Below are 16,236 nucleotides of genomic sequence, written 5' to 3' on the forward strand. Positions count from 1 at the left end.
AGTATTTATCCCAATAACAAATCCAAAAGAGGCACTACCATTTTTTTACACATCTTGCAAAAGAAATACAAAAAAAGCAGAGCAACTCGGAAATTATCAAACAGGCACCTTAAGGTCTTTCTATTGTCTTCAAATTCACTCACTTTCTATTATCACAACTATTTAAATTTCCATTCCTATTTTGATTATGAATATTGCTGACAGAAGGAATTTTACAAAATGAGGTGTAAAGGCAATTAAAGGGAAGCCTGCAGCTGCACTGAAGTGTACTACACAATTCTTTTCTGTATTACCTACACCTTAAGAGGAAACAGTAAGAGCCACTGTACACCCCACTCTACTCCCAACTGAAGTAACCTACAGCTACTGTAAGAACACTGCTCCTTCAAAATAAATTCTCAGACAAATGCCAAGATACAGAGAGGAAGACTCTGGAGGATTAGAGGCAGAGAAGTTACTGTGAAAGAGGGAAAGAATGCACAGAAAAGTCGAACTTGTGCTGCTGCACTGCAGGTTTGGCTTGAATAAGGTTATTTAGTGTGGCTTTTTACCTTGGGGAGGTAACCTTAAAGACTACTCACACAAAACTAGTATTTAAAACACTGAGTTCAGAGATGTCATGCTGGGGCTTCTGGGAGTAAGATGTTTATGCTTCTTATCCCTCACAAGTGTCCTTTGAGATGGCAGGCTGTGAAATAACTCAGGAATGCCATGTAAGGGCAGCAGGAACACAATCACTTGACAGAAAAAAGAATTTTTATCATCTTCAAATAGATAGATGAAAGGTGAACTTAGTGGCCCTTCCTGCACAATTAAGATCTTTTTATTCCCTCCTTCCTTTCCTGTTTTTTTCATTTTAAGTGCTTGACACTTCAAAAAACAAAACTGCAATGCATTCAACTTGAGTGAAAGCCACTTCCAATCCCAGGGAATGCTACAAGACATCAGCCTAAAGAAGATGAACGCTTGCCTTTGACACATAGCAAGCACATATTCCATGTTTTTACAATGTTTAGGATATATTTTATATATAAGTGATTTACCTTAAGGGCTTCAAAAGTGAGCAGCACATCGTTGGTTCGCTTCAAATCAATGTAGTACATCATCAGCTCCCTTGATCCCAGTTGCATGAAGATGGGTAGCAGCTGAGAAAATAAAAATGGGACACTAGCTGAATGTTTCACAGGAATTACAAGGTGTCTTTTGGCTTATACTCTCTCAAACCCCCAATTTTCCCCTATTAGCAGATACCTGTTATGAGAGGTCAGAGGTAACCAGCTCCATCCATAGGAAGCAATAAAGGTTAACAGACCTCTTGTAATACATCTGCTGACTGCAGCAAGGTGCATGGCAGCTGCCACACGGAAATCTTAAGACTCTCCTCCAAGTGCGGCTATGGAAGTCCACACAGATACCACCCTGGAGAGAGGCTCCACCTTCCATCTGTGCAAAGACAACTACCCAACAACTGAACAGAAAAAACAGGAGAGCAGGGCAACAGACCAAAACCCTTTGCATCATTCTTTGAAACACCTTTATGCTAGTAATTCCTGTTTTTATAGCCTATTATTGCTGGCATATGAAACAATCCAGTCTGCATGCAGGGTGTTAGGGGGTAATGGTTTCACTGGCTCTCAGAGAAACAAAGCACACGTGTGCACACGCAACATCTAACACAAAGCAAAACTGTGTTGCTTTGATCTGTTACTAATTAAGGTAAACCACACAAAAAAAAAAAAAAAAAAAAAAAAAAAAAATTTTTTGGAAAATTTAAACAACCCCCATTTTTTTTTCCTTAAACATTCTTTGGTAAATCTGATACAGCCACATTATTTTGTCCATTTAAGTACTATCAGTAATCCAGAGCATCTGCATGACACAGGCCCTGCCACTTCTCCTCAGAACTACTACAGAGGTTACACAAACCACTTCATTTAGAATTTCAAGTTGATTATTTCCTCAGACTCTACTATATCCACCATAGGAAACAGGAAATGTCTGCATTTCAAACAAAGCTTCCAAGCACCAAATTTAGCAGGAACATTGGACAATATCCCCAGGGCCATGCTCCAACTACCAGACCACACATCTGCTAGGTTTAGGTTTGAGTATTGCCTACCGAGTAATACTCAAACTAATGACTTCACCAGTTTAGAAGTCATCAACAACTCAGGAAAAGTTACCAGTCTTAATCGTGACAGGAAACATCAGAGCGTGATATAGCAGTTCTGCCAATTTCCCCCCACAATTCCACTCAGCATTGTACAGAGAATTATTAAGAGTACAGAGTGCTTCCTCCCACCTTCATATGCTCACCTCTTGGTACTCCCCCAAGGGAGTCAGGTACTGAAGAATGAGCCTCTGCTCTATGGCAGGAGTCAAGGGGTAAAGTGTGTAATTAGTGCCAATCACCCACGGGGACATTTCTGACCAGCTGCTGTTGGACAGTTCAACAAACATCCGCTCTGGTTCCGAGGTGGAGAAGCCCAGCTTTTGCTTGGCCTTCCGGAAGCCGTCTCTTTCATGCTGTTTCCCTGATTTGCTTCTTCTCAGTCCCCCATCATCTAGCTTTGCAGCAGAGTTTACTCTGCTACTGGTCTTATGACTTGAATCAAGATGAAAGGAGATCTCCATATCACCAGAAACTTCTTCTTGCTCTCCATCTACTGTGATCTCCCCATAATCCATATCCACAGCCTCTTCATCGAGGGGCAGCAGAGGATCTGACGGCACTTTCCGAGGACTGGGGCGCTTGTTTTCCTGTTTTGTGGTCATTTCAGTGACCTGCAGCTCTCGTAGCCGACGAAGCACCAGAGCCACCTGTTTCAGAAAAGCAGCACTCATGAGAACACACTCCTTGCTTTTATCATGCAACTCGCCTCACGTATCTTTTGTTATCATCATATAACCCCTCCACAGCATATAGTGCTGAGTATGCTGTGGTGTACATTTGCCCAGAGAAATAACTTCAAAGTGACTGAGAGAACTCAAATCCATTTTGCTACAGCAACTCTCATTCTAAAATATCAGCACCATGTCTCCCACGTGATAAGGAGGTGGCTGGAAAGCCATTAGGAGCAGATGAGCTATAGTGGTGCTAACAGAACCACGTACCAGTGTGCAGCATCCTTCCACCATCTCTGCCCAGTCTGAAATAAAGGCAACATTCCCTTTGGAAGCAGCAGCTTTGGTAAATTGCAGTTCCACAAAACCAAAGGTCATGCTTTTACTTTTAATGTTTAGAAGAGAAGTCATAGCTGTCTCCATGTTGACTTACCTTTCATTTTAAAACCTCTGTCTGGTGGGCAAATCACAATGTGCAATAGTTACAGATGTAGAGCTTCTGAAAGTTCTTCTTTAAGGAAAGTATGAATATGAGCCTCATTAAGAAGTATTTGACTTCTTAGGTTTTCATTGACATTTTGAATACAACTGCTGTTAACAGAATATCAGGCTGCATGCTCCAACTCAGGAAGGAAAGGATGGAAACCATGACCCTTATAGATAGTACTACAACCACTGTAAGACTCATATATTAACCCATGAATGTAAGCTCCCCATAAATAAAAATCATAAAGAGGTAACTGTACTCTACAAAGGGAAAGTGATTGAGAGATCATTACCAGTTGGGAGTTCTCATCCCTGTAATTTGCAGCAATGTCCTGGTTTTCCATAGCTCCTCCCAACAGTCCTGTTGCATACGTCCTTAGTGGTTGATCAGCCTCTCGTGCCCACTTAAAGAGGTTTTCAACTATGCCTTCCTAGAAGGGAGGAAACAAGAAACCAGTTCTAACAGTTACATTTAATCGTTAACTTCTCTGTCCTAGTGAAAGCATCTGTTGAGAAGAATTCTCTCTTATTACAGTAATGACCAGGCTGGATTTCCTACCAAGCATGTAATGAATAAAAATAACTGCTGCAACCAAAAAAAACAAACAAAACAACAAAAAAACCCCTAAATCTTTTAAGTTGCATGAAATTATGCCCAGGCATCAGATATCTGGATTTGCACATCTGCAAAAAGTGACCAGTCCAGGTACTTCCTAGGAGGCAGCAAAACACTACAGCTATGAATTAGTCCAAACAAACAAGCCCAAAGTTCTGGTCAGTTTCACTAATAAAAATCTCCAGCATTTCAGCAAATTTCAAATAAGCTGTGTTGAACTTATATAAAATAAAATTAAATTTGGCTAAATTTAAAACAGACAATTAGAAAGACAACGGTTTAGAATGAAAGATCAATTTGCTCCCTCTAAATTGCCACTGGATTCAGAAACATCAACAACAATTATCACGACAGAAATGTTGCACAGAATTTGAATTACAGGGACAATAAAATAGAAGGTCAGTGAAAAGTAATAATGAAGAGATACCTTTTAACAGGAACTCTCAGCTTACAGATTTTTAGAGTTGCCTGTTATACACTTACAGACAATTGCATTATTATTTCAATACTCTTATGTAATAAAAAAAAAATTCTAACTGATGAGCTGTGAAACCCCTTGGTCGCTAGAGGGCCTCTTTGTGACAAGAACAGCACCCTCTTCCCAAAGCCTCCTATGTACAGGAGTCCTAAGTGCAGGAACAGAGCTCTAGATAGTTTCAAATCAAAAGGAAAAAAGTCCCTCAGTGCAAAACTTAATTTCATTCCAGTTTACAGAGAGCTTTTGTCTCTGGAAAGAGATAGCTATATTCTCCTCAAATGGGGAATTATTGTTTTGGTTTTAAATTGTTTTTTGCTCAAGGCTCCCCAGCCTCAGCTTTTGGACAGATCACAAGGAGCTCCAATTAAATTAAATCTTTCACAAAGGGAGCATATTATTTTCTTTTATCACGCTTTAGAATTCATCTGCATATTTCCAATAGTAGAGAAATTAATTTAGAACTTTTATATACAGCACTGCCTCATTTCCAAACTTCAGAAAAACATTAACTCTCACAGATGAAGAAACTGGCTTGAGTGAAGTTCACTTTCTCCTCACTTTCCACTCTGGGTGCATTCCCTCAGAACAACTCATTTGTCAACATGTGAAGTCTGATTCAGCTGATCATCACAGCTCCAGATAATGCCTACAAAGCTTGTGGATTTTAGACTGCTTAGTTAAAGTATGACTTGCTTATCACTTAGCTCTAGGAAAGCTATCGCTCTGCCAGAGCTGGGGATTACTGGGCAAGTCCTCCATGTTCTGTACAGCCTGCTCCATTCACAGGCCTATAAAGCAACAATTCCCAAAACATTACATTAAATTCCAGCTCCTCTGTTTCAGTCAGTCACATCACACTTTAAAAAGCTACGAAATACCCAAGATTTGATTAATTGAACAAGCCAAGAGCAAAAAGCCCCAAACCATTAGTGAGACTGAACAGATTGGCTCACAGACACAGGATTTCAATATGGCTTTTTACTGGCTTCTCCTTTGGGAAGTCTTGTTGGAGTACAAAACAAAGAAAGCTTAAAACCCAAGTTTTAGTACAGGTGGTACCTTTTCCTGGAAGACAACAGCTGTTTCCAGTCCCGGCATGATGTCCAGCAGAAGTCTGCAGGCAGCAGTGTTTAGTGGAGGTTCTCTGCTTGTCATCACATAAGCATTCACTAGCTGCAGAAGATCAGGAACAGCACTGGTTTGAAATTCAACTCTGACCAAACCCAGAGCAGTGAAAGCCTTATGGCTCCCACAGCAGGAAAACAATAAAGTAAGGAATGCCAGTCTAAGCCCTGGATCTCAACATGACCAGACTTTAGCCTGCTCCCTCAGTGCCTTAGAAGTTGAAACTACTTCTCAGAGAAGCAGAGAGCCTCTGAGCTGCTGTTCACTGACCAAATATCTATCTTGAACTGATTGGTAAAGACAAGTGCCTTGAAAAAGTGTAACAGTACAAACATTAAAAGCTAACTAAAAAAATTAGCATAAGAAATTGCATATTTTTAATTGCACATGGATTTGCTTATCACTTGCAGTTTAAGACAGAGAGAGACATGCAAGCAATCTGTCAGAATCCCTCCAGCAACATGTACTGATATAGGTGCTTGCAGGGATGCAAAGGTAATAAAATTCTAGCTATTAAGTCATGTTAGAGTTTAGCAATGCAAGTGGAAAGGCAGACTCTTGCCTCCAGATTCTCTGCCTGAATCTTCTACAGCTGACATGCTCTTCTGTTCCTGCAGGCACCCCAGTAGTTCCAAGCACTCATAAACAAGGCACTGGAATTAGTGGTGTTCATTTCCATTACAGAAAGAAATTATGTTTTTGGACTTGCATTAGAGAAGCTCCATTTTCTTTAAAGAGACTGATATACCTTGAGAACAACTAATTCAGTTGCTGCTACACATATTCCAATAGCTCATGAACTCCCCTTTACACGAGTCACTGTAACAGTGGCAAAAGAGTTGCTCTTAAACCAGTCTTAAAAACCAGTATTATGGAAAAGAGAATTCTGACACCACTCAAATAAATATTAAACAAATAACAAGGTCAACCAGCACAAAGGAAATAAAAGCAATAAGGTGGTGTGAAGATTTGACAGAGAAAGTTCTCAGAGCAAACCTACCGCATTCATGAAATCATCATTCTTGAAGAGTATCCTCAGCAAGTGACCAAGCATGCACTCTGGGTCTGCCCGACCTGTGGGACAAACAGAAAACACTCATCTTCCCACCTCTAGATGCCAACATTAACAGTGAACTGCTACCTTCAAACCGACTGCGGGATGCTCTAGAATCAGCACTACAGAGCACAGCTTCCCAGTGCAAAAGCAGAGTCAGATCTCAACCAGCAGTTGGCACATTCAGGCTAAAAGCTGTGTACTTTTGAATATGAGCTACCAGGCAAGCACCGGGCACAGCTGGCGCTGCCGCAAGCGCTCAGAACACCTTACCCGGGTGTCGGTCATCAAACGGGTCTGGGTCCCCTTTGCGGTACTCTTCAGTCTCCTTCTCAATCAGCTCGGACATTCTGCAGCAGGAACAACACAAAGTGAGCACAACCCACGCTCCTGGAGCACAGCTCCTCACAGTCACAGATCTGTCAGAGCACTCCAAACCAGCCCATCAGCTGTCACCCAGTGTTCAGTGCCACCACAGCATTTCTGACTGTCCAAACAGGTGGGCAGAGAAAACACTGGCCTCTACTATCTCATCTCATTTTTAGCTCCAAAATGCACTGAACCCATAGCAACACCCAGAGATGCACAGACACTCACTCTGAAGGGCCAACACCTTTTAGTTACTCATGTTAAGACTCCTTGTGGTGTCCTATACACAGTGTAGAGAACTAGAGTAAATAAAGGGCTTGAGCAGTACTTCTTACCACCACAGTGTCTCTCTTTTGCAGCAGAGCAAGTCCTGAACAGGTAACTTATTCCTCCCCTCTGCTCAGTCTGTGCAAATTGTCTGCACAGTTTTTTGTTATTCTGCACATTAAATTTCAATTGTGTTGTAGAATTAAATATAAATATTTAATAAATATTAAATACTTATTAAGTGCTGTGTAACCTCTATTCAGTTATCAACTTTTTACCATGTGTCAACTACCACCATGGATAAGACAAGGAGAAATTCAGCCAGCTCCCTGTTCACAGATCTTCAAAATACATTAAATGCTCCTCTGTATCAGAAAAACAAAATTGTTTTGGAGCTATGCCTTCTCCTAAAAAGAGAAGCAGCCTCAGCAGACATAAGCAATCCTATGCTCTAACTCATTTAGAATGAGCAGTAAGAGAATTAATTATTATTTTTATTTACACAAAATCAAGAAGAGGAAAATTATCTCATGGTCAAGCAATAAATAATTCCATAGTCATTCACTGTCCTTCTCCATGTAGTGCTACAGCAGAAACATATGCATTTCAGGTGAAATAAAGAGCACTCAATTCAATTGAAAAAAATATTAGGAAATTAAATCTCATTTCCTCGGTATAAAACACGATTCCTTCCCCTCTACAGAGGTCCAGAGTAGGAGGCAGCATCTATGTGCAGCACAGCATTTTAAAACAAGGTCTTAATACCTCACAGCAGTTATCTAGGCAGAGTTTATCACAGGGGAGGGAAAACTGCTGGAAGGCTGCAGTAATCCCTGAAAAAATATTTGTCTTTCACAGAGTATTTCCCTTACAGAACACTGCTGACTTCTACTCTGTGCCTGTTACTTTCCTGAAAATACCCAGTGTTCCCAGGCATGACTAGAGGCAAAAATGTACTTAGTCCTGCCTCTGTGAGCTACACTGACTTGCCAGTGTGACAGAGGAACACTCCTGCCAGACTCCAGGAACAGCAAATTAGCTCATTGGGAATGAGCAGAGAACTTTCTCGCTTGCCTTTGATCTGACAATTATCTTTCAACAAACTGTTGATCCTGTAGGGTTCCAATATTTACTTTTATAAGCTGATTGTGAAAGGATGCAAATTGTGTCCCTTGTTAATAATAGGTGGCACAGCTTGAGCTCTCAAGAAATTCTGGCACAGGCAAGTTACTTAAATACTCCACTGCCAGCTCCTCATTTTTTTCCATGAGAACTAATAGCTTGAGGGATGTCTGCTGACAGAAAACTCAGACAAATGGGGAGCTGAGAAGCAGCACTCTCGCCTTGTCAGGTCTTTTGAGGTGATAATTAGCATTTTGGTGATGTGCCAGAAAGGACAGACAAGCAGCATGGAAAGTGAGCACAACACTCTGGCCAGTGCATCCTGTCTGGGTAGGCAGCCAAACAGGGAGCCAGCTCCCAGTGCTTTCAGGGACAACAACATTATCACAGGCTCAAAGAAAGACAAATGTGAATCACTAATTATGGAGGGTTTTGAGACCATTATTCACAACTGTTTGACCAAAATTAAAAAAAAAATTAAAAAAAAAATCAAAGAAAAAACCCACCCACACAAACATTGCCTCTTTGAAATTTATTTTCAAAAACAAAAAAGGAGAAAAATGAAGCTTGCTTACAATACCCTTCTTTTAACTAACACATACAAAGCTGGTTTGTGACTTGATTTAGATTTATCTATCTAGATCAACAGCTCTGTCAATTCTCAATTGAAGCAACTGAGCATCAAATAACTACCAAAGCTTGTTTCTACCTTCTAACATAGGCACCTGGTATACAGGGCTGTAACAAAACACAATTCACAAAAACACAGAACTTTTATTCAAGTTTCAAGATTTCCTTCATTCACTTGGCTTACACTGGTTCTGCAGCCACTTCCAAGTTGGCAGAAAAGATGCAGGATTTACACTGAGCCATTTACTTCTAATTTTTTTTCTCTCTACAACTGCATTTGGAAAGTTAGTCAGATCCTCATTTCCACTTGCCACAAACCGAGCTCACCTTGGGAGCGGGGAAGGAAGGGACAGGGGTACACAGAAAAGTCTGCCAACTTTGCAAGGCCCCCAGTGATCTAGATGGAACAACAAAGCCATCCTAATCCTGCTTTGTGTCATCCCCTGGCATTAATGACCAACTTGAGCCTTCACAGCAGATTGCAAGAGCAGCAGGTGCTCTAGGATCCCACAGCACAATACAGTTTGTGGAGATGAAGCTACGGCGTTAAACGCTGATTTATTCCCTTGCTCAAAGAGGCTCCTGGGACGCAGTAAATTATCTGAGTCTCACCATTTGCCTGATTGGCTGAACATGACTTGCATCCAGTTTATGAAGTAACACTACTACAGAACCATTTCAATTTATAATAGTTTTGAAACCCATGTATATTACATTTCTGTTGTTTGCTGATAAGCTTTCCAAGCAATTTCTTCAGTTCATACCTTCTAACTCTCAAGTGCCTGTAAATCCAGCTTTTTGGAAATGACAACTCAGCTCTGGTCTGTAACTGGTGCTATTACTGTTGCTGTCCTTGTCCTGTTACTGCACTCTCACCTGTGCTGCCTCAGCATCACACTCAATAGATCCCCATCCACACAGGGAAGTTTTCTTTCATTTAGCTCACAAGGAGGAAGGAAGTAGAGAAATATCACTCACCAACAAGTATGACCACAGCTCCCTCTGCCCTAAGACCAAACCAATATGCAAGGGCATCGCTTTGCCTCTGGACATTGGCCAGTGCAAGCTCCAGTCAGTGAGGATTCCTCAGGAGCATCTCTACCAGCAAACTCTAAATAACTAAACAGCTAAAACTCTCTCCTACAAACAGAAGCATGGTTCTCACTGATAACTGAAGCACTGTAAATCTAATTTCTGATTTTAACTTCTGGTGAAATCCCCATGCTACCTTAAATAAATCTGTACTATCTCCACTAAAGCAAAAATATCCAAGCCTTCACCATTCATAACCACTCTGCCTACTGCACAGAAACCTTGAGAATCCACAAAGTTATCAGACTTGCATGAGCACAAATAATATAGGGAGCTCCAGAAGCTGAGAGGGAGCAAGAAGTGCCAGACTGCTATAAGCACAAAAAATACATGTTTTGTTCGAGTGTCTTGAAATTTCTTAGAATACAGTAAATTTCTGGTTATGCCTACAAGAAAAAGCCTTGAAATAGCACATGTTTCCTTCAGACAATACACAGAGATATACCAAAACCTGTCTCATGATTTTCAAGAGACCCACTAATTTTCAAGTGTTTAGGGTTGGCTTTCTGTTGCTCATCTCCTCCTCCTATGCTATTTTTAAAATGCAGTAAGAACAGCAAAGAAGTTGTGCCCGGTGGGTGAGGCACAGCACAGACCTGAGCAAAGAACCTCCACCAGATTCCTGTTACTTCCACCCAGTGCCAGCTCCAGCTCTGTGCACTGACTTGTCTGACCCAACAAGACAGAAGAGACACCTGGATTGCTCCTGAACTGCAGAGCAGTTGAGTCCTGCAAACATGAGGCAGGCCATGGATCTGCCAGCAGAGCTGTGAGGAGCTGGGGGAATTTCTGCAAATCTGCTCTTAAAGGAGGAGTAATGTCAGTCTACCCAACTGAAGCCTGGCTTGGGAAAACACAAATGCAACTGATCATTCAAATCTTTCTTTAGTACTAGATACTGTCTTATAATTAATGGTGTTACCTGAACAGCCCCAAATAATTTACAGGTCCAGGGCATTTTTCTCACAATACAATGCCAGTTGACCATCACACAGCTTAAAAAACAATGAGGTTTTAAAATTTCACTTTAAATATGCCCTATGAGCTTCATTAATACCTTCTCAATATAGCTCCTCCTACTCATCCTACTCTCATCCTTTCATTTAATCTGATCAATGTCACTGCAATCTCAAACCCCTCACACTTTGCTTCCCACCTCAATGAATGTTTTACAAGCTTCAAGTGAAGATACCAAAATTATTTCAAACATTTAATGATGCTCCTGACTTCTACTATTTCAGAGAATTAAATTTGTAGAGACAGTGTAAGATGTCTTTGTAATATAAATTTCTTATTTAAAGTTTTTATTGAAATACCACACTAACAGTTCATTTTCTAGACCAAGAAAATTAATTACAGGTTATCTGGTATACGAACACCTCAAGAAAAAACAAGGTAAAAGCTGCTGTCATGTAACTTTAGCCACTCAGCTTTAGGGATTTGCTTAATTGATCTTACCTGGTGAGAATAGGGACCATGTCTTGCCCGCTGCCATGTTCTTTCTCCCATTGCTCAAGCAAAGTAGTGAGCTCAGCCTTGGAGTCCACATGCCCAGATCCTGAAGTCATGGCTTAGCCTAAGGCAGAGGTAACAACCAGGAAAAAAAAAGGCATAAAAATGAGCAAGAAATCCCACACTTTTACTGTATTCTTTGCAACAACCTAAATCAAATATTACAAGTCAATTTAAAGAGGCAACTAATACTCCGCAAAAAGGAGTGAGAAGACAAAGTGACAGAACAGTGCTTTCAAATATGAAAGTTTCTTTCTGGTCCTTTGCCTGCAGACTAAAGAACATGTGCACCTCTGAACACAAGTCCTGACTGGTGCTCCCCAGCCCTGACCAGGCTGTTTGGAATGCACAGCTCACCACAGCTGTGTTCACTGCCTGAGCCTTTTAAAAGCTCTGCCTCAACTCCGGGAGCAGACCTGAGTTACCCTTTGTGGTGATTTACTCGAGAACCAAGGCAGCCAGGGCAGCAAGACTGTGATCAGTGTGCTATCCCAGTTCAATGCCCTGCAGGCAGCAGTACAGGTGCCAACACAGTGCTGAGGAGCAGGGGCAGCCCCTGAGGAGCAGCCCCAGGACAGCCGTGGTGGCAAAGAGCTGGGCACTGCTCGCTCGTTCAGGGCCTCCAAGAACAGCCAGTGGCTCCAGGAGGAAGGAAGGATGATCTCAGGAGGGAGCATTGGAGCAATTACCTCACATTTATCAGCCTTTACTGGCATGACAGCAGCTGACAGAAGATTTATCTTCCCATCCTCAAAAGTGAGGAACTCCTACAGCACTGAGTGACTTGTTGAAGTATCATTTAATGAAGGGAACTATCACTGTAGGTTCTGTTTAAGCCTTTAAATTCTCAGGTGTCAGCTTCTGTCGATCTGACAAAAACCTACTAGAAATATTAACAGCTTAAACTAGAACAAAATCTGTCTCAAGGTACTGCCATGCCCCTAGTTTCCAACCTGACAGACTGTGATTGCTGTGAAGAGTTGTGTGAAAATTGTGATTTCTGGAGGAAGGAATACCCAAACCTAACTTATAAAGGCACTTTGTATTGGAGGTAGGGGAGAGCACACAAAGCAAAACAGATTTCTTCACAGCCAAAAACACACAAAGATTTTCAGCATTCCATTAGCCATAACATAGGCAATATACATCTGTCATGAGATTAAATACCCAGTCATAAGTGACCCAGAGAAAGAAGTTTTCAAACCATTGTTAAATACAGAAGTGTTTAAGATTGTGACATAGACATCAGCTCCTAAAATACATGTTCAGGAACCAGTCAAATGACAGACTCTAAAGGCAGCCATAGCATAGATTATATATGCATTTATAGCCCAAGTTGTCTCTGAAAAACGTCCCCACGATTTAACTGTGTGCTGGACACCTCCAACTGGTTTAAAACTTCTCCTCACTCAGGGAATGGATGAACAATTCTACAGTTCTACCTCTTGTCTCATAGGTGCTTCTGAATTTAATGTACTGTGACTGGTTAGTTAAATGGGAAACATGAAGTTTAGAATACTGGCTGAAGATTAAACTGGCAGAAACTGCACAAAAGTTATCAAAGAGTAGGAAAAGATAAACCTGTGACTACAAGAACATCATTTTGCTAAGTACTATATGCAGTGGACATATGCTAACAAAAAAACTACCTAAGCATGAAGAAAGATGATGCTTCCTAAATCACAAGTAATTATGATTTTATCTAGGGCACTCGTTATTCATTCATTCATTTCAGAACTACATCAGGAAATTCAATGCAAATGCATAAATTGCTTAGGAGGAAACACTACCTAGATGCAGGCAAAGCCATAATGAGATTGTACACACACACGCACTCCCAAAACACTTCGAAAATAAAAACTACTCCAAGCTCATTAAGTTCCATTTCCTTTTTCACTAACTGAACACCACTTGCCAGCAGCTCTTCAGAGCTTTTAAATGTCACAGAAAAACATTCAGACAAATCCACTCTGGGCCTCAGAACACAAGTGCTGTAACGGAATCCACATTCAACCATTTCAGACATCCCCGTATTCACTCTGTATCAAGGGATACAGCACAAACCTCAGAGCTTGTACAGGGCCTGTGCAGGCTCTCCTGCAATCTGGAAAACAATTTATTCCTCTAGCAACCCTTAACTGTTCCTGCTGGAAGACAGAAAAGGCCCAGCAATACCTGCAACAGGTCAACGAAGTCAAAGCCAGGAAGACCACAGGAACAGCTCACTGTCCTCTGGGACACCCTGGGCTACACAAAAATCAATGGAACAATCCCAGCTATCCCTAAAACCTGGACTATTGCCTCAACAAGGCTCATTATTGGTCTAAATAACTGGTGCTGACACAGAGCTGTTTTCCTAAAATGAAGTCATAACACAGAAATGCCACCCTTTCTACCGGGTCACAGCAGTGACAGTGAATATCCTGCCAAGGCATCTCCTCTCTTCCACATGCATATCCCTTCCAATCTATTCAAATAAATACAATTATTTTAGATGGCACCGCAGAAACTCCTACTGCGCTCACTTTTTTCAAGAATTCCACCTTAAATCAAAGTAAAGAGCTCTGCAGAGAAGACAAGAACAGAAATTACATGAACTAACCTGTAACTGTCAGCAACACACCTGGCCTGATGGAGAGGAAATGTGGGAGAACAGCTCTGACTTTCACTATTTCCCTTGCAAAAGTTGCTGAAAAAAAATCAATCTTAAATTGCTCTCCAAGAACCAGAAAAACCAATCAGATTTAAAATCAGGAGTGGTGGGGAGAAGGGGCAGGGGGGATGTAATTTTTTTTCTCTTAAGTTCTGCAAATTACAGCCTACTACAGATTTCACTTTGAACATCTAATAAGCTAAGCAATGGGACTTTTTTTCCCCAAACAGCGCTATTGCCAAAATATATTTAGAATCAATATGAACAAAACATAAAGCACTTACTCAAAGGATTTGACTTTGAAAGACAAATATTTGCAGTCCCAACGGTGGCCACTGCAAACCCAGACGTGGCTGTCCAGCACAGTGTGTTGCTTTAATGCCAAACACCAGCTGCTGCTGCTGCGCCACAGCAAAGCTTTATGGGCCCCTCACCCTCTGAGCTCAGCTTTAATGTGCCACTAAGGGAAACCCAAGCAGGACTGGGAATGGCTGTCCAGCACACCGTGCCTGGGGCACATGGCATTGCTTTAGTGCCAAACACCAGCTGCTGCTGCTGTGCCACAGCAAAGCTTTATGGGCCCCTCACCCTCTGAGCTCAGCTTTAATGTGCCACTAAGGGAAACCCAAGCAGGACTGAGACACAGACTCCTCAAGGTACTCTCGTGTTTTTGAGACCTCTGCCACTTCAGTGCTTGAGTCACCTTAGTGAGACACCTCTGAGCGGCGAGGAAATAAAACTCCAGTGACCTCTAAGCACAAACCTTGACTGAGTGCCTGGAACAGCTGGAGCAATTGAACTCCACCCTTCTGTCCACCGGAGCTCACAGCAACTGCAACACCACCACAGCTCATTCCCCGGCTGATGCTGTGCTCAGGGAAAGGACCAGCAGGTTCTCAACACACTGACCTCCCACAGATAAACACTTTAAAGCATGAAACCCCTTAGTGAATATAAATATACTTGTAAAATCTGAAAACCAACAGTTTGGCTGTTTGGGAAATGAACACAAAACACCTAACTTACCAATTCAAATGCAAAATTAATGAAAAATTATACCTCAAGCAAAAAAACAAAAAAAAAAATCTCCTGAAAGCCACAATTTTGATCAACTTCATAGGAAGACTGCACATTTAAACTAATGTGCACATTAAATTAATGGACAAAAATTACATGAAGATTTGTAATTCCACATGCATAGGGACAACTCAAATTCTAATACCTGCACTTTGGGCCAGCTTAAACAGTCCAGTTCAACACTGCTCCCAAACCTGACCGTAAGCATGGCTGAGGACAAAATGTAGGGAAGACAAATGTAGTAATGTACCACTAATGAGTTGGAATCCAGTTAATTGCCCAGCAAAGCTGAGCAGTACTTTGTGGGTTCCTTCATACTCATGCTTTAACACAAGGAATTCCTTACTTTAAGAAAAAATAAAATTCTCCCTCGCATCACAAATATCCTTTAAAGAGATGAGGCACCTGACAGCTATTTTTCTAAACCTGCTGAGCCTGAAATAACCACGTGGAAGTTAAAGTACCACAAACTGTCAATACTGAAATTCATTTGTGGAAATAAAGTATCACCAAGTAAGAAAAGCCTGACAATCTCTGGAGCACAAAAACATGGTTTGGTGTCCTACACTGAGGGAAGTCTACGTCTGTTCAACTTCTTGTTTAACAGAGCTCCAAACTGGCTGTTATACTGAAAATATCACTAATGTTGCTTTTAAGTATTTGCTTAAAACCTCAGTTGTTGTGTTTTTGGGTGTTTTTGTTTTTTTGTTTTTAATTAAGACATTTTAAGGACAGGAAAAACCACAAGGTTATTCGGTTTCCTGAAATTTCTCTTTTTACAAAACAAACTTCGAACTACGTTCTGATCTGGCAGGACAAGCCCAAAAAACAGGAACAAACTTCTGCTGTCTACAAAATAAGAAGAAGGAAGAAAAAAAAAAAAAAAAAAAAAACCCCCCCCCCTTTTAAAC

The 16,236-nt window shown here is 41.2% G+C and overlaps 1 protein-coding gene across 2 annotated transcripts in view; it reads right to left on the bottom strand.

The window, feature by feature from the left end:
* Positions 1–15,242, bottom strand: part of DCAF1 (DDB1 and CUL4 associated factor 1) — a 46,068-nt gene extending 30,826 nt beyond the window's left edge. The window contains exons 1-8 of one of the 2 annotated variants that reach the window (XM_041425661.1): positions 15,012–15,242; positions 11,542–11,659; positions 6,877–6,953; positions 6,550–6,623; positions 5,484–5,597; positions 3,624–3,761; positions 2,317–2,820; positions 1,044–1,145 (exon numbers count right to left, since the gene is read on the bottom strand). In XM_041425661.1, the coding sequence (XP_041281595.1) occupies positions 1,044–1,145; positions 2,317–2,820; positions 3,624–3,761; positions 5,484–5,597; positions 6,550–6,623; positions 6,877–6,953; positions 11,542–11,651 (1,119 nt within the window). In that variant the 5' untranslated portion in view covers positions 11,652–11,659; positions 15,012–15,242. The remainder of the gene's footprint in view (positions 1–1,043; positions 1,146–2,316; positions 2,821–3,623; positions 3,762–5,483; positions 5,598–6,549; positions 6,624–6,876; positions 6,954–11,541; positions 11,660–15,011) is intronic. The other variant, XM_041425660.1, reaches the window with a different exon arrangement.
* Positions 15,243–16,236: the final 994 nt, after the last annotated feature.

Source organism: Onychostruthus taczanowskii, unplaced genomic scaffold (assembly GCF_017590055.1).
Source record: "Onychostruthus taczanowskii isolate IOZ18803 unplaced genomic scaffold, ASM1759005v1 scaffold9, whole genome shotgun sequence".
Classification (NCBI taxonomy): Eukaryota; Metazoa; Chordata; class Aves; order Passeriformes; family Passeridae; genus Onychostruthus; species Onychostruthus taczanowskii.